At 36.9% G+C, this 26,313-nt stretch overlaps 1 protein-coding gene across 7 annotated transcripts in view; it reads left to right on the forward strand.

The window, feature by feature from the left end:
• LOC109935183 (arginyl-tRNA--protein transferase 1) overlaps positions 1–26,313 on the forward strand; it is a 217,805-nt gene that overhangs the window by 33,191 nt on the left and 158,301 nt on the right. For 5 of the 7 annotated variants that reach the window (XM_048608828.1, XM_048608825.1, XM_048608827.1 and 2 more), the window contains exons 6-7: positions 4,959–5,209; positions 7,310–7,438. In XM_048608828.1, the coding sequence (XP_048464785.1) occupies positions 4,959–5,209; positions 7,310–7,438 (380 nt within the window). Of the gene's footprint in view, positions 1–4,958; positions 5,210–7,309; positions 7,439–8,832; positions 8,962–26,313 lie in introns of all 7 variants that reach the window. The other 2 variants (XM_048608826.1, XM_048608830.1) reach the window with 1 other exon arrangement.

Genomic DNA, 26,313 nt, shown 5'->3' on the forward strand with positions numbered 1-26,313 from the left:
CTGCTGTGTTCATCCAGCTCTACACCTTGTTATCTCAGATTCTCCAGCATCTGCAGTTCCTACTATCTCTGTTCTGAACAAAGTAAGTTTTACAAAGTTAAGACAGTAAAACAGTCCATGTAGTTATTAACATCTCTGGGTTGCTGAGATACCTTGACCACATTTACTTTTTGATGTGCTCTGTGGGGTGTTCCATCAGAGTTTGTATATTGTCCATACTTGCCTCATTATAATTCTGGATATTGGGATATAACTTGTAGCAAACTGGTGGGACACCTCACAGAACATCAAAAAGTAAATGGTGTCAAGATTTCTCAGCAACCCCCAGAAGTTACTGACAGTGGCTTGCCAAATCTCACTAAAACATTGTTTCCTTTTATAAGGGATTTCAATTCCTTTCTCTAAGATTCAGCTTCAGACAATACTCAACATGTGCAGGCACAGACTGCCTCAACAACTGCTCACATCCGGGGAACTTTGATCTCTTCCCTGAGACTGCATTCTACTGATTCTTGAGGTTGCACTCCAGCATTTGTTAATGGGCACACAGCTCCTTGACACAGCTAGCTTCACTAAGCTTACACTACCCTTGGGATTTCTGAGTTTCAATATTTCTCAGCTTCACCATGCAAATACTGCTTGTCGGCTTCCTTCATCCCTGTTCTCAGCTGCATTGAACCATCAATGACTTTCAGGATGGCATCTGCCCTAACAACCATAAATTTTCCAGCTCTTTAGCACTCTCTTAAGCACTCAACTGCAGCTGCCTTCTCCCAGTAAATACATACTCAGACAAGTTGACACCAGGAAGCCTTCTTAGGTTCCACCCATCTCCATGACAGCATAGCCTGCTCTGAGCTCGTTTATTTTATTTTAACTCCATTTTATTTCAACTCTCACTGCTTTTAAATTAACTTATCTTTTAACTCCCAAAACAAATGATCTCTAATTTTATTTGTTTACTGGTACTAGAAACATTGATAGTCTCTTAAAGCACTGTGACCTCAGTTTTTTAAGTGTAATGGACTTCAACTTACATTAGTCCCATTTTGTACAGTTAAGGTTAATTTTCTAAAGATAAAAATAATATACTAAAATACATGAGCTATGAAATAGGTATTTGCAAAAATAATCAAGAATCAATGTGAATGATCACTACAAATGCCCATTGATCATAGAATAAAATCATAGAATCCCTACAGTTTGGAAGCAGGCCATTGAGTCCACGCCGACCCTCTGACAAGCATCCCACCCAGACCCCCCCCCCCCCCCACCCCTGTACACCTGCATTCCCCATGGTTAACCCACCTAGCCTACGCAACCCTGGACGTTATGATCAATTTAGCATGGCCAATCCATCTAACCTGCACATCTTTGCACTGTGGGAGGAAACCGGAACACCTGGAGAAACCTGCACAGTTCACGAGGAGAATGTGCAAATTATACACAGTCGCCTGACGCTGGAATTGAGCTGACGTTCCCGGCACTGAGACGGCAGTGCTAACCGCTGAGCCACCATTCTGCCTCTGTTGGTTGAAAGATTCCCCATCTGAATTTTATTCTAAGTTTCCCAGCTATTATCTCCTTTGACAACTTAGTTTAGCTCACTAGCTGCATTCCTAGAATTGTCATCACAAAGGAACTTTGTGTAATCATTTGAGTTTATAATTTTGTTTTAGTTTGTTCCAATAACTTCTGGTTAAATATTTGTTATGCTTCTTAAAATCTTCTGCCATGAAGAACAAGGGATTGCTCCAATCATGTTCAGGTCAGTTTGAGTTCAACAGCATTTTGAGGTAAAAGATGTTTAGGTAGATTGGAGGAATTTGATTTTGCTGTGATGAAGTTATTTAAACAAGAATTTCCAAGTTGCATTTCAAGAGAAGAGCCACTATAAATAAATGGTCATTGCTATCTTAGAGCAATTATTTTTCCAACACTTATAAATGTTTGAACTTCTGCTTATTCATGTAAATCTTCAATTTTATTAAAGAATTGAAAGTGATGTATTTAACTATATATGTCCAAATCTGTCACTTTGTTCTCTCTGAGTAAGCCAATAAGTAAAAGATGTTTTTGGAACTTCACGGCTTTTGCGTTGAGTTGTGATATTTGTAAAGTTCAAACTAGTTTTCATAAGAGCACAATTTGAACAGATGGTGTTATACCTAAAACTTTGGGTAATGCTTATGTCAGAAATCTTGGAACTAGTGATGCCAAGTATGTTAGGAAATCTCTGCTGGCAGTGGCTATATAATTTATTCAAACCAAGAGCCCAGAAAGATAAGTAACCATCTGATGCAAAGATAAATGATATCTTGGTGCAACTGGAAAATAACTTAGAAAGTGAGTTAGAAGATCTAGTTGTTATGGCCACATAGGGACCATTAATGTGGGGAAGGAAAGGAAATATATTCTGCTAAGGGACTATTGGAAATAGGAAGTAAATTTAGAAAGAAAAGCATCTCACAACATCTTAATTTTGAAATTGCTACTTGAGTCACATTCTAGTTGTTTAGAGATAGGCAGATCGGGAAGGTGAATGCTGTCTGAGGATAATGGAGGAAAGAGTGGCTCTATTTCTTTGGGTATTTCCATTGGTACTGTAACAAGATGTGCTACTTAAATCTCCACTTGAACCAGCATCCTAACCAGAGTCATAACAAAAAGGATAAATAGGGCTGGTGATGTAAATTTATCTTGTAAATAGTTAGTTGGAGGGTGGAGGTGAGATCTGGTGAAATTGACCTAAGTGTGAAGACAAAAGAATTAGAAATTGAGAGTCAAGGTCAGAGCAAGACGAGGAGGAGGTGGAATATAAATAATGCAGAGGTGCTGTTATAGAAGCATAAAAGGAGTGGTAAAAGTTAAGTGAAGAGAACTCCTAAAAATGGATGAAATTCCTGGGCACTATTGAAAATAAAACATGGAAAGGGGAGACGATAATCCACAGTGACAAACTGGGTGTAGCAGAAATAATTGCAATGTACTAAGTGAGTTAGGCGAGTGATAACATGCTTGTGTGTATGTCAAGTCTTTCAGTTAAAGTTAACATGCAGCCAATGTATTTGGACTTGTAACAAGCTTTCAGTAAGGTACTGCATAGTAGACGCATCGTTAGTCCTCCTCCATTGTCACACTCTTCTGCCTGAACCTGTTCCCATTTTGAACGGCCTCCTTTGTCTCCACTGTTCCAACTGGCTGATATTGCTGTGAAAACTTGTATGAATCCTAGATTTTTTGCCTGTCATTTTTGTAGTCTTAGTCCTAGACGTTCTAGTCCTGCATGGAACCCTTTCCTGAACCCTTATTTTCCCCATATATTGGTGCTATTTACTGCTCTTGCTGTAAACTGGACAATTTCATCAACATTCCTTTTCAATTTCCACCGTTTTAATATACCTATCCTATCTCCAATCTTCCCCCTTCTTATCCTATCCCTTGAAATTGAAAACAATGAGCAAATATGCATTTCATGCCCATTGACTCTGAAGCTACCTTAACTACGTTTTCTCCTACCCGACTTTCTGTAAGGACTTCAATACATTCTGTCAGTTTCTCAATATGCAGTTGCACCTGCTGCTTCTCCCACTGATTGACTGACTGGGCTCTTGATCCTGTCCATTTCATTTTCAACGTTTGTCATCCCTTCACCTTCTGGCCAGGACAATAGCGTGTTTCTTCTATCTTCACTTCTCCATCCCACTATCATTCTGACCTTGACCTACTGCATCGCTCCACTGGAGCTCAGATTAAATTTAAAAAGTAGCATCTTGTCTTACTCCATTATAAATTCTTCAGTTTCAGAATCAAAATTGAGTTCCAAAAATTTCAGATCATAATTTTTGACTCACCTCTTTTTTTTTTTCTTTTTGGGAGGCAACTCTTTGTATTTAGTCTTTTTCCATTTATATCTCCTTGAGACACATTTGTTTAGTTACTTGTCTGGTTATTATTTCCTTTTGCTTTGTAGCATATCCCCTTTTGCCATTTAACCTCTTCTGCCATCCATTCTGTCAGTTTGAACTAGACTGTAGGTAACTTTTGTGTCTTAATTGACCCTGAGCTATGCTTCCAGTTGTAATTTGACAGCATAATTTAAGATTGACTATGTCTTTCTTTTAAAAAAAATCACCTCAGCCCACTCCACTTGAACTTGTCTTTTTTACAGCTATGTTTGACTATTTCAATGAACTCAGGGCTGGTATCCCACTTTTGACCTTTTTTAGAAACTTGAGGCAATCCAAAACTATGCTGCCCAAGTCCTAACTTGCATCACCAACCAACATCCCTGAATTTGCGAGCGAGCATTGTGGTGGTGTTTAAGCAGGTACCAGTTTTTAAAAAAAATTCACCCTTGCTTTCAAATTCCTCCATGGTTTCATCCTTCCCCATCTCTATAATGTCCTCCAACCATAGAATCCTAAAGTTCTGCAATCGTCTAATTTGGGCCATTCAACATCCCATCACAGGCCATGCCTTCCATGGTCCGTACCTAAGCTCTAAAATTGCCTTCCTGAACACCTCCAACACTCAACCTGTTGTTTCCTCCTTTTAAAGAGCTTGTTTAAAATCTACCTCTCCAATTGAGCTTTCAGTCATCCATCCTAATATCACGTAACGTTGTTTGATTTCAGGTTCTTGGCACACTTTAATTAAGCTAAAAGAATTGTATGAAAAAAAATTGTTGATTAACCCTCATCCTTGCTATCCTGTCTCTAAACTGGTTTAAAACCCATTGCATCAACCTTTTCCAGTCCTTCTGATAGGATATCAACCTGAAATGTTAACATTTATGGATAGAGTGAGTTAACAGACCTTGGTTATGTATCTCCAGCATGTTAGTATTTCAGCTTTCTGCCATATGCAGTATTTCTCTTCACACTTACCTTTTCTTGTATTACGTCAAATTTTTAATCCCATTTTAGGACTTAACCAGTTTTTTTCCTCTATAAAAGGTAGAGGAGCAGATCCAAATAAACCACCTTGTCGCAAAGCAAAAGATATTCGGAGGGAGATGAAACTGAAAAAACTGCTTCAGAAACAGCGGCAAAAAGAAATGGTAGATGTATCCCAGCACCAAGAACCCTCTTCTTCCAACCCTCGCACTCACCCTCTGGAGCACCATGCCACCCAAGTAAATAAACCAAAATCATTGGAAGAATTCATTTCTGAGTCTTCAACTCCAGATGCAGCCCATAAGCTCGAGGTAATTTTTAAATTTCTGTTTGGTTTATCTTACTGGTACTTTTGTCCTTTTTAATGTTGCTGTACTAATTTCAGTATAGCATATTTCAGATACCATGACTTTAGTATTAATATTGTCAGATTGGTTTTCAACACAATATTTCAAAACTTTTTGTAGTTTAGGAGTCATGGTCAAATTATTCAATTAACATTAATTTCACCCTTTATAGACTTTTCAAAATTTCCCTTTTGGGGTCAAATTCGATGAATGCTGAATTGATTATTAGTTTGCCATCATTGCAATTTAAGAACTTGAGCAGTTTTTCCAACTAATTTGATAACATTTACAATTAGTTTTAATGCAGAATATCAAAATGTAAATGCCATGCATTGCTAAAGGTTTTTCTTCTCAACACAATATTGTATATTTATAGCTTATCATATTTTTTATCCATACGTGCTCTGAAATTATTTGAGATAAGCAAGTCTTTGCAGTACGTGGGTTTATCCAAGAAAATAAAATGTTTATCATGCCATATTTTTCATGTATTTTGATGCCTAATGCTTTCCAAAATGTAGCAAGTTATTCTTGGCAATGATCAATAAAATTTTGTAACAAACTGGAGAAAATGTAGTTGATTGTAGCACTAAAACGCCTAATAGGTGCTTTTCTAAATTGGCAAAACTTGTCACATTTTAATTAAAAATCTTGCATATAACATTTGTAACTTTTCAAACATGTTCATACTACACAAGGAAAAAAAACCACATGATGGAAGGAGTTGCATGTTTTTTTTTGATCAAAATGCTAACAAGGAGAAAAATCTTATTATTTTTCGTCATCCCACTATATATTAAATAAAATGTTAGCATAATTGATATGATCTGTCACCTGTCAACATTCCTTGTTACTTTTTCAGTGATAATTGCATCCAGAACTTTGTTAAATTTAGATTTTTCTGATTCTATGTAATGCCTGTTTTTCTCATGAAACTATGAATGAACCAAGCTGGAAACTGATAAAACATATAAACTTTTAAAATTCTATGATTATTTATTGGTATTCTCATTGTTTAGTAATTTTTATTTGGCCAATTTTTAAAATGGTTTTGGAAGTCACTTGATCACATCATCATGTCTGTGGTGAGATTTTCCCGGATAGTAACAAATGAAATTTCAAGCTTGCATGATGGTAAAGGTAGTTGGTCATAGGTATAATTTGGTATGGACCATAAATCAGAAAAATAAATTAACAATTGTGCAGTTATAAATAAATGGCTTAAAATCCCCAAATAAATCCGTCAAGGGCAGCGTTAATGTGCCAGCTCATAAATGCAGAGTTGGAAAATCAGTGGGCCTCTTTGCAAATCTCCTTGTCTATTCAAGAAGCTTAAAATTAAGCATTATTCTATTTACCAAATCGCTGTATTAATTCTATTCAGTATAACTGACTACATTGGATGCAAATATTTATGTTTCTTTAATATGAATGATATTCAAAGCATATTTTTGTTACATTAAAAGCATATTTTTTCCATCCTCTACAATTCCCAAAGGAACTGATATGCAAAATATTTTTTTAAAAGCAGAGCTATTACGAACAACTGCTAGCTTGTTCATTTCCAATTTGCTTAATGAGTCCTTGCATTTTATTTATTTATTCCATATCTTAATTTAGTTGTTCTGGAATGAGATCAGTTTAAGCTATCTATCTGGAAGCTAAAATTTTGAAGAGTTGTGAAGAACTTTGCATATATATTGAGTTGGACTTCTTCTACTGAACGACCGTATTATGTAGGGCATTGGTACTGGTTCAGGCCATTAGAATAATAATGTTCTCAAATGGGTAGATGTCAGAACTGAATAATATACCATGATACATAAAAAAGCTCAACAGTAGATTTTTAATTTTACAATAATCAATTTACAATAATTCATGAGTAGTATTTATAGTAAATAGAGTTAATGTGGTAGTACAGTGCTACACTTTGTAATCTTGTTGAAAATAACCATCTTATAACTGAGGTCTTTTTACTTAATTATTAGGAATTTTGAGTTAACTTTTCTATAGCTGTTCACGTACCTTGCTTTAATAAAATGCTTTTCTTTTTGCCGCCTGAAGGTGAGACTAGTGAGGTCATCTCCACCAAACTCCCAGTTCAAAGCAACTTTTCAGGAGTCTTACCAGATCTATAAACGGTACCAGATGGCCATTCACAAGGACCCCCCTGATAAAGCAACTGAATACCAGGTCAGAATAAGATGTGCATAATTCATAAAATTTAAGAGGTAAAGCAACCAGCCCAGTGAAAGGATTATCACTTAGATTCATGTCGGGGAAAAAAATAGTTCTGTTTCTATACCATATCAGTGATTACTCCGTAATATATAAACGAAGGCAATGCTAAATTAAAAATGAAATTAAACCAGTGAGAATGAATATGCCAAAAAGAAAATCATGTACAAAATGTTTGTATATCCATAAATAGTGCAATTTCTTGAAAAACAATTTTGTGATCTGATCAAGACAATGACAAGACTTCAAAGCAGAGATGTTTCAATTTTCTTTTTGATTGGTGATTGATAAATTAATATTATGAACCATACAAAATTATGTTAATGTAAAATAATGCTGGTCTCGATCTGAAACTTTGTCCTGGGGAGGACCTCTGCTCATATGTGGTTGTATCAAAAGGTCTCAACCACCAGTTTTATTTGCTGTGGGCTTTGAGGTAGGTGTATATGCTCTAACCATTTAAATTAACATAAATCAGTTCCCACTGAGCAGAGTAGATTAATTTGATCTCTCAGTAAATTGACATTCTAACTAGATATTGACCTAACAATATGTATGAATTATATTTTGAGTCCTTGGGCAGAGTTTGGAACTTCTATTGTAGAAAAGATGTTAAAACAGTGTGTATTGTACAGTACTGGAACTATTTCCATTTCCTCAGAAAAGCGCAAGAGCAGAGTCATGGAGGTTTTTGATAGGCTGCATTGGGAAAGGGTACTTCTTTTGTTGAGGAGTGATTAATTTAAAAGAACCATGAAAGAAATTGCCTCACCTGCTTTTCCTTCAAGTCTGATTCAAAAACCATTACATACTGATGATCCTAAACTTTTATGTGATGTGCCCTAACATCCACAAAGGAACTGACGGATATTTTAAAAACAGAAGATCTCTCTCATTTTGATCTCTCCTGCAGCTTTCATTTTGCCACATTGTCAAATGAGCAGTTCCTTGCTTACGAAGGAAGAGCCAGGCAGATTAAAGTTTCCCCACCTCATTTGAAGCCAATTTGAAAGGCTTGTTAGCAACTTGGAAATTTAGTCTGTATTAGATATAAAATTACAAATCAGCTGCAGAAAAAAGTGCATATTGGCAAAGCTAAGCATGGAATAAACAAATTTATGAATTATTATAAAATTATTCAGATTACTTTGACACGTTATATTGGGAATAGGATACATAATAGGTTTTTGAACTGAACTGAACTGGATTTGGAGGAGAATCTGCACTAATCTTACCTTCAGTGGTAAAATCACATGGTAATTTTTCAAGTTCACTTTAGCTTTCTATTGCCAAAGTTTTTCCAATGATTTGCCTACTTTGCAAATTTACATGGATCTCCTGCTCTGAAGGTGAAACTAGTGCCAGTTTCCTTCGATGACCCAGATTTCATTGAATCCTTTAACCAATCGGCAGCTTTGTATGCCAAGTATCAGATGGCTGTACACCACGATTCACCTGATGAATGTAGTGAATCACAGGTAAAACTCTTTTTTTGCATTTGTTATTTTACTGGTTCTTATTAAAATGTAATCCATTTAAATAACACTTTGAGGGGGAATGTACTTTGTTACAAAGCCAGTTCACCAGCTTCATTTTCTGCTTATGTGTTTTATTCTTCATATTTTTCATGATTGTATCACATCATGAAGACTGTGCCAGGTCTTTGCCACTTACATAATCTTTGATAAAATGGACGTGATGGTCTATATAGTGGTGCTATATTGGCAAGGAAAAATTAGAGGTAGAATATTTGCTCCATATCTATATATCTATCTACGTAGAAGATAGATATGTGATCATACCTATTTGTTAAAGCTATTTCTTGTACATCTGCATTGTGGTTATATTTATTTATATTATACATATGTATATCCTTCTAAAACAAAAGTTATATTATTGAAAAAGGCACATCTGGAGCTCTGAAGAGCATGGTGACTGATCACGTGTCAGTGTATCGTTTACTGGTGAACCAGTTTTCTAATGCGACAGAATGTTAAGTATACTTCGAATTTATATGTCTCAAACCCTGTCCTGAATATCAGGGTTGCATAAATAACATAACATCTTGATTTGGTGATTATTCTGATATAGGTTGACAGCCTGTTGTATTTGAAGTTGTCCCAAGCTGTATTTCTGTTTTCAGGCTCAGAAACCAAGCTGTCACAAAAATGTTTTTGAGATAATGACCAAAATGTTGGCATTTATATACACTCTTGTGAAAGCTAAATTTTGTGTTATAAGCTAGTGTTTCTTTTTAAAACTAGAATTAGTGTGCCCTGTTGTTTCATTTCAAACTTTGCAACATTGATAGTTAGAAAAATAATACAAGTTAACAAAGTTGCATTTTCAACAGGCAATGTATTTTACAATGTAATTAATAGCTTCTCAGTAAGGCACTGCCTGGGAACAAACCTGTTGGAGGGAATAGTAAACACCGATTTGCTTTTGTGATGTTCATGCTAATAAGTGGTATTGTGTATTTATTTTGGACAGATCATATGCCTCTTGTCCACCAAAATTACACCTTGAATGTTAATTTTGTTACAAAATTTGTGCAATGTCTACTTTGTCCCCGGTGTTAACACTGGAATGTTAATGTTTAGCTCAAAGATACAAGTTGACAGGTATGTAATTATTCTTGAAATCACAAAACTATTTGTATTCGGTTAAGCTGTTTAATTTTTTTTTACCTAATTCATTATGATGTAGCCTTAAATTGCAGAATCTTGTGTTGCATTTTCATATAAATCTGTATTTTCTCAAATTTGTCAGTTTTAAATTATCTTGCTGATTTGCTAAGTGTCTCAGAAACCACTAAATTTCATCCCTTCCTTCAAACACAGTGGTTTTGCATAGCTTGGTTTTATCTGTTAGTGTAAACATTTTACTTAATTATCATCAAGGCATTTGAACATTTTTTTTCAGTAACTGGACTTTGACTTTTGAGTATTACAAGTTTCCCATTATTTGGCTGGTTTTGTTTAATAATTTGCTGTGTACTTCTGTATCCCAAGAGCTTTGACTTCCATTTTCAGAACAGGTGTACAGAACCCACTGCATCTACTGATGTAGAATGTTAGATTTATTAATAATGATCTGTAGCTTTAATTGAAGATCTGATACACATTGGTCATCAGAAAGTCAGTGCCAGGGAATCCTTATTCTAGCGTGGATGGAGTTGCATAGTTGGACCTGTGGAATCTCCATTGTATTAGACTTTGGGAGACTTGCCCAGGAAATTGAAGATTCCACTGTCCAGGAGTCGTCTTTCAAGTCAACGAATTTGGATGAGTCTGATGAAATTAAGTAAAATAGCAACTCAGGAAAATTTTAGGTGATGAAATAGTCTAATTCATGAGTAGCTGTTTGATAGACACCTTCTTACCACACATACAGACACACACTACACGTCCCCCAGACCCTACTTTCCCTCCCTACCCCCCCATCCACCTTTTACCTCAGGTTCTGACACCCTTTTTTCTGCTTCCCATCCCTGACACCCACTTCTTCACACCTCCATTAGACTCTATTTCTAGCACCCACTCCGATCTACCCTAGTCATTGCATCACTTACCTCACCTTGCCATCTTCCATGGCATCCTATCCACTTGGCACCCTACTTAGCGGGCGTCCTACCCCCTACTCATCTAGCATCTATCCCTCCAGCCAGCAGACTATCTATTTGGCACTTAGTTGGTACCTAATCCCCTATTCATCTGGCATCCTTCCCATTTAATGCCCTACTTATCTGATGGCACATTATCCCCCTAGCCATCTGGCTGTCCCAGCACCCTAACTTCACGTTTCCAGTATATACTTACTATTTGAGAACAGCTATCAAAATGGCTCTTGGGGCCTTCAAATTTCAGAATATGACAGTTGACTGCTGTGGAAATAGACCATGTTTAGCCTTCCCCCAATACTTCTATACTACGAAAGGATTGTCAGAATGGAAGTATGGTTCCATATTTCTGAAGGAGTTCTGATTTGAATCTCCTCTCAGAAATGCAGAACTCTTTTTATTTAGTTAAAAAGAGGGGCTTAATTGCAATCTGTGATTGGCAGTCCTCAGAAAATTTAGCCCACTATTTCCAATTAATCAGATCTTGATCATTTACAATTTCAGTATAGCTAATGCTATAATTATGCAAGTATGTTTGTGGAGGTGATTCTGAAAGAATTTATGTGCATTTGGAGAGGCAAGGAATGATTAGGGATAGTCAACATGATTATGTGCAAGGGAAATAGTGTCTCTTAAACTTGATTGAGTGTTTTTTTTTGACGAAGTAACCAAAAGGATTTGAGGGCAGAGTGATAGATGTTATTTACTTGGACTTTTTTCTTTAACAGTTTTCAGCATAGTAGACTAATTAGTGAAGTTAGATCACATGGGATTCAGGGAGATGCTTGCCAATTGGATACAAAATTGGCTTGACAGTAGGAGACGGTCATGGAGGGTTGTTTTTTGGACTGGAGGCCTATGATCAGCAGTGTGCCACTGGGATCAGTGCTGAGTTTACAGCTTTTTATCATTCTATATAAATGATTTGGATGTGAATATAGGAAGTATGATGAGTAAGTTTGCAGATGTCCCCAAAATTGGTGGTATAGTGGACAGCAAAGAAGGTTATCTAAGATTACAAAGAGATCTTGATCAATTGGGTCAATGGGCTGAGGACTGGCAGATAGAGTTTAATTTGGATAAATGTGAGGTATTGAATTTTGGTATAACAGTTAATGGTAGGGCACTGGATAGTGTTGTAAAACAGAGACCCAGGAGTTCAGGTACATAATTCTTTGAGATTTGTGTCATAGGTAGACAGGGTAGTTAAGGTTTTTAGCACGCTTCCTTCATTGCTCAGACTTTTTTCATTTAGGAGTTGGGATGTCATGTTGAGGTTGTACAAGTTGTTGGTGAGGCCTGTTCTGGAGTAGTGTGTACAGTCCTGGTTATTCTGTTATAGGAAGGATTTTATTAAGCTGGAGAGGGTTTAGCAGAGATTTACCAGGATGTTGGCTGGAATGTAATGTTTGAGTTGTAAGGAGAGACTAGATAGGCTGGGACTTTTTTTCACTGAAGTGTAGGGTGTTAAGGGGTGACCTTTATGGAGGTTTATAAAATCATGAGAGTATTAGATAAGGTGAATAGCCAGGGTCTTTTCTCTAGAGTGGGGGAGTTCAGAACTAGGGGGCACATTTATAAGTTGAGAGGAGAAAGATTTAAAAAGGACACGAGGGGCAATTTTTTTACACAGTGGTTCATGTGTAGAATGAACTTCCAGAAGAAGCGGTGCGTGACGTTACAGTCACAACGTTTAAAGGATATTTGGATAAGTACATGAATAGAAAATGTTTGGAGGTATATGGGCCGAGTGCAGGCAGGTGGGACTAGTTTAGTTTGAGAACACGGTCAGCATTGGAGTGAAGGGTCTCTTTCCATGCTGTGTGACTCTATTGCTTACTTTTAGCAAAGAAAGCCCCAAAAGAAAGAGAACCACCATTACTAATGCAGTATATGGTTGGGCTTTTGAAAAGTGGAGGAAATGCTGTTGGGGCTGTATTATTTTCTTGTTTCAGGAGACTAAGTAATTAAGTTGAAGGATTGATTAGTGTGTTGGATTAACAAATTGACTTGGCCCTCTGGCACTAAGGTTTGAATTATAAGTCTTTATGCTTGCTGCATGTAAGCATCTGAAGTTACATGATTTTTAATTTCAAGCCAATTGCTTACAGGATTGAATGTGCAGTTAACCCTTGAGTGCAGTTTGATATTCTTGGACAGAAGTGCTGTAAGAATGGTATGGGAAATTGAAATTGTATGCAAAAGGAATAGCTTTTCCCTAAAGGGAACTTTCCGGTCAATTCATCCTTGCCCATTTTCCAGATGGTACTTGTTGCTTTTTCAAGATGCCTTTTAAAATTTTCCTTTACAAATTTTTTTGGCCAGTTTTTCTTTTTAAAGGCTATTCTTCTTCACCCATTTTGTTTCTGGTAGTTCATGTTCTAAAAGCCTTCTGTATAAACTAAAGATGATGATTTTCCTGTAGGCCCTTTTGTCTTTTGTTTGTGATCTTAAATATTTTCTCTCTACTTGGATAATACTTCTGTCGTAGCTGATGAGAAGGCTGTCTGCAAAATCACTTCAATTTATCCATTCTTCTCTTTATATCTTGGATGTGGAATCCCTCAAGCCTATGTGATTGAAGTCACAGCCTTTGGTACACATTTCTGAGCATCATCGTCACATCATTGATACAGAGCTTGTTAACATTTAGCTAAGTTAACAATTTCTGCAACATCTGAATAACATAAAATAAAACCTTTGTATAGAATTGACACCTAACATACGCTAACTAATGAATGGAAATGATGTCAGTGCTATAAAGTAACTCTGAGATTCAAATTACTTTTTACTTTTTTTAGTGTGAACCCTTTCATTTAGATACGTGCAGTGCCAGTTGATTACTGAAGTGCCCATTCTCCTAGAATATTTACTTGCTGAGTTGTGTGATATAATGAACAAAAGGGTGTGAAGTAATTATCTTTCAAAGCTTTCAGTCTTTTGGTTATTGGACACTTGAAAACCAGCAAATGTAGCAGAAATCCACAAGGATCTGACTAATCATGACTGAGGATGACTTTAAGTTAGTGTTTCTGTTTTGCTGTATATGTGAACTACGTTATCCTTGATGCAGCTTGCTGCACATACGCTATAATTCTTTGTCAAGCAACAATCTAATTTATCTGACAAAAGAACTTTGAAAGAGAAAGTTGTCCATCAGTCAAGGAACTTTAACTTCACGTTTAAAGGCAGGAAAGACTGTGGAATATTAATTGCAGAAAATAAACAGTGCATTGCTGATTTTTTTTTTAAAATAATGTTGTGCCTGAACTTTGCTTGTTTTTGTCTTGTGCACAATTTGTGCACAATGAATAGTGCACCTATACTAATGAAAGAACAAAATAGTAATTTTTGCCCATCATGAATACAAGCGTATCAAGTATCGAAATCCATGCACTGAACCATCGTGTCTGTAACACATTTTATACCATGAAACCTAACAGTTTAACAAATGGGGAGGTTTTGTCCTAATGGGAGTATCTCTAGACTGTTAGTCCAAAGACTCTGGTTATGTTCTGGGGACCAAGGTTTGAATCCTATCACAGCAAGCGATTGGAATTTTTTTATTATTGAATTCAGATTCAGAGTTCAGAGTCAAATGATGACCACAAAACCATTGCTGATTGCTGGAAAAAGTAATCTGGTTCACTAATGTCCTTTAGCGAGTAGCTGCCGTCCTTACTTGGTCTGGCCTACATGTAACTCCAGATCTACAGCAGTGTGATTTGATTCTTAACTGCTCTTGTGGGCAGCTAGGGTGAGCAATAAATGCTGGCCTAACCAGCACCGTTCACATCCTGTGAATAATGTTTGTTAATTTTTTTTAAAAATTCAGTGCAGGATAAGAATATCTTTGAATTGGAAAATGAGCTGAATTTGCCTTAATTATGCACATCGTTATTTTTAAACTGCAGATAGGGAGGTTGATTTAATGTTCAGTCCCTTTTATCAATGGCAAGTTAACAGCTTTTACTATTAAGGACAAATCTATTACATTGTTCTCTTGGATTAGTTGTATGAGGACTGGGTCTTGTAATTCACATATACATTTCTTATTTCTCTTTGCTTTGGGCTTGTTGGCCTTGTTTTTTTTTTGAGAGGTTTCAAAATGTTTCTGTGGCATACATATCTTGTACAGTTTGTACTAGAAATTAATAAAGAGATTTGTGCATACACACCTAACTTAGACCAGCAGCACACAGAGGAGGCAAGTCATGACATCAGCTGATACGATGTCAGTGCTGCCAATTTGAAGTTCCGTGCTTCAGTCTAGATCCCTGTATTAACCGTCTATGGCTGAAAGCCCCTCCACCCGAGCATTATTTAAAAGATTATCCAGTACTTGTTAGTTGCTGGATTTTTATTTCTTTAGCTGTTGCTGCTACTGAATGCATTTCGGAATTTTTTCTTTTTTTAAGCTTCAGCTTTCAGGAAGTGGCTGAGCTGGTGGTGAAGTTTCCTTCTGATGGCTATGAGACGTGAACACAAGTGAGCGTCTTTCACCCAAGGTGTTTTATTGAGCAGGACTAGCAGAATGAGAAGAGGCCGCACAGGATAAGCTGCCAGAAGAGAGAGGAGGTGGAGTAGAGGAAACAGACAGAAATAGCAGGAGAAACTCAGCAGGTCTGACAGCATCTGTGGAGAGAAGGCAGAGTCAGTGTTGTGGATCCAGTGACCCTTCTTCAGAACCTTCTTCTGAAGAAGAGTCACTGGACCTGAAATATTGACTCTGCTTTCTCTCCACAGATGCTGCTAAATTTGCTGATTTTCTCTAGCTATTTCTCTGTTTTTATTTCAGTTTCATAGCACTAACAGTTTTTTTTGTTTGGGGTTGAGGAAGTGCTATCATCAGGAGCTGAACTCTATATAAAGGGATTTTAGCAAACAAATCTTTTTTCGAGAACAGTTTTCAGGAACCTGGAAACCTCTTTGCAAAATACTATCCAGAAGCATGATGGCAGCAAACTGAGACTGCATGACAGTACTCTAAGCTTTCACTGAGTGATTCAGATATTGGTTGGATCTTACTTGTACTATCAGAAATTGAATTGTAATTGTCTCCACAGGTGTGTTGATGGAAATTCCTTTATTCATTAATAGGATGAGGGGCATTGCTGGCTAGGCCAGCATTTATTGCCTGTCCCTAATTGCCCAGAGGGCAGTTCAGAGTCAACCACATTGCTGTGGATCTGGAGTCACATGTAGGCCAGACTAGGTAAGGATGGCAGTTTCCTTCCATAAAGGACACTAGTGAACCAGATGGGTTTTTCCAAGGCAATTGACAATGGATTTAAGGTCATTATTAGATTCTTAATTCCAGATATTTTTGTTGAATTCAAATTCCACCATCTGCTATGGTGGGATTCGAAGCTGGGTCCCCAGAACATTACCTGGGTCTCTGGATTAACAGTCCAGCAATAATACCATTAGGCCATCGTCTGCTGAAATGTTAATTAGATTTCAAAACTGCAATGTTTCATGAACAAAATAACTACCCAGTTTACCTTTTTATTTTCCAATTAACCGGCATTTGGTACATTGTTTCATATGGATTCACTGTTGACAAGATTCATGTGTAACCCAGATACATATCAGGATCTGAAGTGATCAGATTTTCATTGTTTGACAAAGGCAGGGCTGTGTGTGGAGCCTAAAGTTCATTTTCATACGGTTTACAATTTTATTGGAGTGATTTAAACCATACAAGGGTATCTGTTGTTTTTGCTTAACTAAATATACTTGAAGTATGGATAGTTCATGCAAACAGTCAGTGATCATTTGGATTGACTGCAATATTATATTCATCAGAACTAAGTAATCCAAGGTGGTGGCAGAGTATGGCTTCTGCGCGGTGCTTGTATGCCCCATTCGTTTTATTCTTTTGTTTTCTGTTCTCCCTTTCAACTTACCTTGGATGGTGAGTCCCCAATGTGGTCTGGAGACCAGGACAGCCAGGACTGATGCACACTGGGGTGGAAGGGCTGTAATTCCGAACTTCTTATTTCTGTTTTTTTTTTTTGCTAATATGTTCCTGTGTGTTTGTACTTTGGAACCTAATACTGGATTTAATTTCTATATTTTTATAATTTTTCTAATTTAGAAATCTGTACCTGGGTACCTTTAGTACCCAAGATGACACTGTAAATGGCAACTTGTGAGCTTTTCACTGTGTACTCGTGACCATAAAACTAATTCTAATTCTAAAACTTTATTATTCCTCAGCTATTCACAAAATCTTAACAAAACAAAATCTTAAAAGAAAGAAATAGGATGATGTAAGAAAAGGGAATTATTTTAAAACAATCCACACCGGCATAAGTATGTGAGTTTATATTGTTACATTTTGGTATTATGACTTGTGATGAATTGCACACTGAGTAGATTGCACTTCTGTCAAAAGTGCAGGCTTAATGGATTTAATGCCCTTGTAATTTTTTTTTTGTTGGCGAGTTGTTTCAGTATTGGATTACTTAGTGGCAGAGATTTTCATGCATTGCATTTTCGAGTTAATGGTTGATTTTTGTAAAAGCTATAGTCATGTTCATTTCACTTTACCAGTAGAGAATGTTTTTAAATATGTGCGATTGAAAATTTAGGGATGCATCTAATTACTTTAGTCTGAAATGTTGGTCTTAAGATCAGTGTTTTAGGTTAGAGTTTAAGGTCACAGGAGACATCTGTGCAAACACTGCCGAATCAAGCAGTGTACATGACCCAAATGTCTTGTGTAACAGTATACGAGCCTGTCTAGAGGTGATTTATATAAGGAGAGAAAATTCATTGTTAAGTGGAAATTGTGTTTTGTTAATTTGTTGGTTTTACCAATGATAACACATTTAAAGTTGATCTTTTTCCTCTTTTTTTTTTCATATTGTTTTCCAGTTTAATGCCTGGATGTTTTTGAGCTAGACTGAAGCTATTCTTCCCAAAAACCAGAATAATTTCAAATTGCAATCCATTACTTGTTCAGCTGAGATTTATGCAAGTAAATTTAAATGGTAAACTTTACCTTTTTTAGCAGTAACTGGTCCTACAAGCAGTGCTAGAGTCATTAATTGGAATGGTGTCCAAATAATGGAGTATTTATTACATGAAGGAATTATTTAGATGTTGATATGATCAGTGTCTGTTTTTGAATATTTGCAAGCTGTTGGGATAATACGCATTGTAGAGACAGACATTGAGAGTTTGCCTGAATACATTAAGACTGGAGGAGGTGGTTGTTGGCAGTCTGTTCTTAAAATTGTTGGTCTCCACCTTTTTAGTATCAGATGATCTCCTAGAACAGCAATGAAAGATGTTTATGTTTGGTTTGAAGTTGTTCAGTTAGGCATATCCTGCCCTAGGAGATAATTGTCAATAAGGCACTACTTGTAAGGTCTTAGAGGTTTAGTTGTAATGTTTTGGGGAAACAGTGGAAGCAATACATTTGGATTTTCAGAAGGTAGCTCAGTGGTTAGCACTGCTGCCTCACAGTGCCAAGGACCCAGGTTCGATTCCAGCCTTGGGTGACTGTCTGTGTGGGGTTTGCATGCACATTCTCCCTGTGTCTGGGTTTCCTCCGGGTACTCTGGTTTCTTCCCTCAGTCCATAGATGTTCAGGTTAGGTGGATTGGCCATGCTAAATTGACCATAATGTCTAGGGTGGGAAATGCAGGGAGGGGGGTGGGTCTGGGTGCAATGCTCTTTGGAGGGACAGTGTGGACTCTAAGGCCTCCTTCCACGCTATGGATTCTAAGATGTTGCACACGATTGGGCTCATGGAGTTGAATAGTAACGTATTAGCAAGGATTAAAAATTGATAGATTAATGGTCAGAAAACAAAGTAGGAAAAAGCAAGTTTAATTTTTGTAATAGTGTACAGTAATGCTGGTTTGTGACCTTGATGCATAAAGCATAGTTTTATGAGCTGCCATTGACTGACTGAGCATTCGATTCATCCGATAAATTGGCTGTTTACTTTTGACAGAGAATTACTGAACAATAAAGTGGTATGAATCACTGAAGCATTCAGCTGTGGTTGAATCCAGATTGATAAAGCTGGGACTCAGACTAAACTGCAAAAATCTTTTTGATCTTGATTGATATGTGAACAAATTCAGTTGCTGGCGATTTAGATCAAATATGTAATCTTTTTATATTCAGGTAGTTGGAGGTCTGGAAAATTATTTCCACTGCCAAATGTTCAGTTTAGTTAAACAACTTCCCGGAAAGAACCATAGCTCTGTAAAGCAATTGAAGTAATGAGCCTTTTTTTTAATTTTTGTCCAACATTTTTGACCTGCCGTTTGTGATAACCTGTTGGCTTTTGACATTGTGAAGTCACAGATAAATTGAATTAAGGATACCAAAAAGGCAAATTTTAGAGTTTGTGAAGCCTAATTTTTTTAATGTGTTACTTAGCTACTAAATTAATGATGCAGTATTGTTATTTACCTCTGTATTCATACTATATATTTATTTAAATATTCTTTGAAAGTCAAAAATGGAAAAAAATTTGTATTATGACATAGTACACCGAGAGTCAGTTCGAAACATTTAACTATAATACCATTAAAAATGATCGTTCCACAATTGCATTTATGTTCCTGTTTGCTCTTTGTTTAGAATGGAAGAGTGTTTGTTTATATTTGAAACAAATGTTTAGTAGAAAATACATTCCATTTAACAGGCATTAAATTAACAGCTGTAACTATGCTTCATTTTAACAGAATGCACTCGAAAGTTTGTGACTGGCTTTATAGTCACATTGACAGCTTCATCAAACATAAATGTCTCCCACAGCCTCTAATGTAAAGGTAGCTATAGAACCTCCTGACCTGTGCCTGACTAAATATTGGCTTTGGCACTTATTAATCCTGGAGGAAGACAGATCATTTGGTTATGCAGTTAAAATAGAAATACACATTAATATAGTAATAAATAGTAGCATTGAGAAATCTATGAATGTTTTGAAATGTGGTCAGGCACACCAGTTTAATTGGGGATATTGGGACATGTGGCTGTAAGTGAGAACATTGGAGTCCAAGCTGTCAGTGACCTTTAACAGTAATATGATACTCCCCAAGCAATGATTGAACACAAAACTGTCCGCATGATGAACTTTCAAATAGTTTTGTGCTGAAGGAAAAATATATAATAATGTATCATGCTACAAAAATGGAGGATTGAACTGGATGTGGAAATATCACCATGAAGATAATGTGGCACTCAATTTGCCTTCAACATGGTCCTAAAGTAATTTCAACTCATAGGGGTGGGAGGAGGAGCAAGGGAATTGAGCCAATATGATTTCTAGTCTGTTTTCAGTAAGAACATTGTAAGAAGTGCCCTTTTTCTGCCCATTCTTTTGCAGCCCATTTCTCTGTGCAACCTTATTCTGTTTTGCTTTCTTTCGTGAGCTTGATTTCTTCCCTCACTTTTTACTTCTGAACAAGTTAGTTGGTAAAATTAGTCATGCTACCTCTTGTTGACATTCAGATAACTAATTAAGAGATTGAACCTGTTGTGTTATGTCTCAGTCAGTATATCTTTAAAAGACATGCTAATGGTATTACCATTGCAATGTAGCATGTGACCCGAGCGTACAAGAGTCTCATATTCCATCTTATTTGGGATCATTGGAAACCTGACATGCTACTAGAAATAGACTGCTGTTTGGATGAATATTAAGCTGTTAGATTACAGACACTGGGGGCTGAATTTTTCCAAGCCCTGAAAGATGTAGACAATTGTGAGACAGATTGGGATCTACAACAGGAATGGAAAAATTAGATTTTCAACATCGAGGGGAAAAAAAAGTCCCAATTATTGCGCATTTAGGTTTCAAAAGCTGGATGAGAATCTCACAGTAAGCGGGCATAGGTTGATTTGAGCGCACTCGGAAAACTGGTTGTAGACCAATTGTACAACAGCTCTGGACATCAAAGAATTTTGTTAGTCAGCACCATCAGTATCTGTGCACTGTATAGTCTTTACAGATAGGGCATTAACCACCTGGAAGACGCAGCTTTTTTATTTGCTTAAAATCTAAGTTCTGTCAAGACTCAAGAAATTCTTTGCTCCAAAGTTAAAAGGTTAAAGGTAGAAAGTAAAGATAAAGGCTATACAGTCCGTACTCTAATTCTCTCCAAGAATAAAAGGAATGAAAAAACTGCTAATCTTTTTCAACAAATATAATTTAAATGGTCCTAACAGCACCGCTCCAAAGTGCTCGTAGAAGAAAGTATCTCTTTTTAAGAGCAATAAAAACATCTTTTTCTATCTTAAGAGGCTTACCCGTGTACAGAGATCTGTCAGTCCTGCTATTTTATTTCTCCAGTTGACACAAATTGTACTGAAGCCTGTATGATGATATCGCTCCTTATTTGGTACAAATGCCACCAAGAGGGTCACGCCTGCAATTCTCAAACTACAAGCATGTAGCTCATAAGCAGCTTTTTTTTTAAGGGAATAAGTCCATTACTGGTGCAACAGCAGTAATAAAATTAGAGTGGACTAAGACCAGCAAATAAATATACAACTATTTGCTCTAATTCAAAACAAAGCAGATCCGCAAATAGAAATGGAAAGCAAGCATTACTCGACTGCACCTTTTTACTGAATTACAACTTTGCAAACAACATATGCAGTTACATTTTTGCGGATCAGGTAGTAGGAGATCCCAAGAAAAGAGCTCTGAAAATTGTGCTTTCCATTGGCAAGGAGAGATTTTTTGCAGGCTTAACATATGGTCTTTTCCTTGAATCTTTGTGATTATTAATCTGTAAAGTTCTTGAAGGTCTGCTTAAGGTAAGAATTAACTTCAGGCTTAATAGACTCCAACTCATTGCAGCCAAAAGCCTATTGACCAGTTTGTCAGAAGATGCTGCAACAAAGACCACGTGTGTAACTTTTAAAAAGTGGAACCAGAGGTTCATTGAGTTAATCTCCTCTCTACAACACTTAAAACCTTAAGGAAGGATCTTTTGGGCAGGGAAAAGGGTCATACCATTGATGCATTACTTGAGGATAGATGTACATATGAAGCCATAGTAATAGAGCAACAATGGTTGCATGCTCTAGATACAACTAATACTGTTGCAAATTGTGTAATAGCGAAGGTCACCAAACAAAATCTGTATCACTTGTGATTTTTCTCACAAAAGCTGTCTGGTTTTCCTTTTATCTGTGAAGAATGTGCACCAAGGAACATTGGGCACAGGTGTTCAGGAAATCTGGTTCCAAAGTCCCAGCCAAACTCCAGAACAGAATAAAATGAAACACTGGTGACAAAGCAAATGTTAAGTTGATGTAGCATCACGCTATGAACTAAGCAAAAGACAAATTTCAAAGAGAAGCAAGTTTTCCAAGTTGTTAAACTCAGACACCATCTCCATGCTATTACACAATCAGAAACTTTTAGAGCTGTTAACTTTTGAAAGACTGGATGACACTCACTAGATGATAAAATTGATACAGGAGCTAGTGCTAAAATATTACTAATACAAATCCTGACAGCGGCACACTTCAGCAAGTGGCATTCCATAGTACAACCTATAGTAAATGTCTCTCGCAATGTACAGTGCAATATTAGTTTCATATATTGGCAGTCTCCTACAGTGCCAAAATGCAGACTCGTTGGCTTTCCAAAATCTTTATCCTGGTAGAAAATGATAGTTTAGCAGTGGCAGAATTGCCAGCAATGCACAGATCAATACAATCACAATTCACAAGATTCGAGCCACAATTCTGAGGCAGAACAGACCACATGATTCAGTCAAATCATTCAACAATCTCAAATTCCTTTTCTCAGACTTCTCAGAAGTGATTGGCAATTTTAAAAGTGTTGCAGTATTGCATCTCAGAGGACAATCCCAGTTATTGGTCCTCCAAGGAAGTGCAGCGTGCACATTTAGAAGAATCTTTGAGTGGAACTCAACAAAACTGAACAAATAGTATAATTTAGAAGGTTGGCCATAATGGCATTAACTGATTTCTCTGTAATTTGGTATCAGTTTTGAATCGAGAGTAACAGGGTTTTCTGGGTGTGTTTGGTTAATAATTAACTTGCAAATATCTGGAATCATAGAATCTTACAGAGCAGAAAGAGGTCATTTGGCCCATCGAGTTTTCACTGATGCTCAGAAGAGCATCCTATCAAGAACCAGCTGACCACCCCATCCCTGTAACTCCGCATTTCCCATGGCTAACCACCTAGACTGCACATATCTAGTCACTATGGACAATTTAGCATGGCCAATCCATCCAAACTGCACATCTTTGGGAAGAAACCGGACCACCCAGCAGAAACCTATGCAGGAACATGGAGAACTGGCAGACTCCACACAGACAGTCACCCGAGACTGGCATCCAACCCAGGTCCCTGGCGCTGTAAGGCAGCAGTGCTAACCACTGACACACTGTACTGGCCTGTAGGCCTGGTAGTTTATTTTAAAAAAACATTTTTTTAATGTTGCTTTTGCAGCCTAATAAGTTTACTTTAGGATTTACAACCTAGCAAGGTAGACAGTTGTACCTCAAGCATGGATACTTGCCTGTCAATTTAGCAGAAAAATCCCAAGAGCTCATCATATTTTGTTGGAAATGTCTGAACTGGGAATTTTGTTTTAACTTTAAGGGAAATATCCATAGTAAAGAGAGAAAGCGAGACTTCTGTTTCAGTTCTACTTTGTATGGGGCAGTTCTGTGAAGTTCTTGCATGGAGATGCGTGTACAGAGGAGTTCCTGAGAAGGGAAACTAGTTTACCACGGAGTAAGGAGTTACTGATTGCCCAGGTCTGGCCTGAGACTTAAAACCCTGAAGCTGAATTTGTTTAAACTTGAGCATTGTGATAGCTTATTCCTGGAACTGAGAGATTCCAATCTAATAACTAAAGTCACAGTTACCTCAAACCTATTGAGGTAAGAGAGAAAGGGATTCTGTTGTGAATACTGTACAAGATGTGTTGTGTTTTACTTGAAATTTGTAAAGGAGTATTTCGTGATTATTGGAATTACATTTTATCGTGTTTAAAACACTTCGAATTTTTTTATAGGCAAATAGTTAAGATTATTCTATTGTATCTTGATTGATTTTGCTTAATAAACTTATGTTGTATTGTTAGAACAAAATATGCAACATTGCGTCTTCTGTCTCAGTGAGAGACCGCCTTGTTAAAATCAAAACAAGGTATGACCTATCAAGCCAGATTTTATTCTGGGATCTGATTTGTCCAGTAATAATGTCAGCTGCGATCATAACACAGCACGCAGACTGATATAGCTTCATCACGTGCATTTTAAAGAAAGGTAGCATAATAGGATTATTTCGAGATTGAAGGCAGTTCAACCTTTCACTTAAAAAGGTGCTCATATAAAATATTACGGTGGTAGAATTAAGTCCTTAATTTTCTGGAGCAGAATCCTTTTCAAAGTTGCCTCTATTTCACTCTCTTTCAAAGCATGGATACTGGCTGCCCATTTAGCAGAAGAACCCCAAGAGCTTGTGATATTTTGGGTGCCATTTGAATAGTACTCTTTCACTGGTTGTAATTTTGGCTTTTGGCCAGGTCAAATATATTTCAGTAGCAAATAGATAGGTATATATGGATATACTGGAAAATTTTGTGTTCTGTAGGCAAAACTTTGCCTGCTGCAAAATCACAAACCCAGGAAAGACACGATCCTTGAATCTATTCAATTTCCTATAGCAGTACTGTCCAAACCTTTTCACAGTGTGACACCATTTTGAGGCTTGAAAATTGTTGTGACCCCTCAATGAGCCATGGAGGGAATGGAGAAGACTTAGGAGAACTGACTGGGGGGTCACTACTACTGCTTTGGCATGCATGACCCCAGCATCTCAGTTTGCGACCCTACTTGCCATCCTGACTCTCGATTTTGCAAAGCCCTCTTTTGTAGTAATCTGTAGATGCCACATCATATATCCAAATTTCTGTTATGACGCTGGGCCATTTGCCTTCATTACGGTGTCCAGAAGGCCATTCCAAGTATTAATCACTTCTGCTTGAAGAATTACTAATTAACATTTGACCTGGGCTTAGCATTTACTGTTTTGTATCTATGATACATTAGAACCTACTCTTCTGTTTTAACTTCAACTTAAAATTGTACTCTCAATTATTTTTCTTCCATTTGTTATTATATGCCTTATTTTATGGATGAAGACTGAGGAAGCCAAGCATTTGTTTGACTGATCAATATGTTTTATCTCCCAGTGCAACCCCATCTTCCTCTTGCTTGACAATTTTTAATAGTCTAGTTTCCTCCACTCCTGCCCCCTGAGTATGAGCTTAACTTAATAACTAAAGACCATAGTTTGTATGTTTCATTTATTTTATGGATTATGTTGGTCATGTATGGTGACTGTCAGAGATGAGGTGGTAATCTACTATTTCAGATGGAAACATCGCATCAGAGTACTGTATTCTGGCTAGGAGAGGTATGTGTCTTTGGTGTTACATTTTTCTTTTCTCTGTTTTGGAGACAGACTTTTTGGCACTTTATTGCCAACATTTTCATTATTGAATTTCAGTCCTTGTAAATTGGTGATTTCTCATTTTACTGGTTTTTTTTGTCTTTTTGCTTTGTTTAGCCTCTCACTGCCAAGTTTTTGATTAACTTCCTTTTATTTCCTTATTGAGACAGTCCTTGATATCAAATTTCCTGCTTTTGTTTTGAGTGGGCTTGAAGCTGTTCAACACATTCATGGCCTCTTTGGAGTAACTGCTATTTTAATCTTTAATCACCCAATCTTTTATTTTTCCAACACTGCTATAATCCTTGATAATCGTTCAGTTTTCCACGCTAAGGGCTTCAATTACTTGAAGTAGGAATCTTTTTCTCTGTCCAGGTGTTTGTACTTCTGTTTGATTTGTTGCAGTTTTTTTCTTCCAATTTTAGTTCAACGTGTTAGCTTTAACAAAAAGGTAAATTATAGTAGAATTGACTGGTTCAACACGCCAACAAGTTTGTTGCATTATTGCAAAACATTAACAGTAAAATGTGAAAACTGGAATAAATTTAGCATTCTAAATACCTTATGGCATGTTTTAACAGTAACACTCAAGCTGCACGTTGTTTCCTTCATTTTTACTGAATTAAGTCATTGTCATACTCAAATGTTTGTTTGATACCATTCTTGATTTTATTTTTGAAGAAACAACCAAGAGGTTTTAAATGGTCCACAGTATTTCATACAGGAACT

Source organism: Rhincodon typus, chromosome 20, assembly GCF_021869965.1.
Source record: "Rhincodon typus isolate 14 chromosome 20, sRhiTyp1.1, whole genome shotgun sequence".
Classification (NCBI taxonomy): domain Eukaryota; kingdom Metazoa; phylum Chordata; class Chondrichthyes; order Orectolobiformes; family Rhincodontidae; genus Rhincodon; species Rhincodon typus.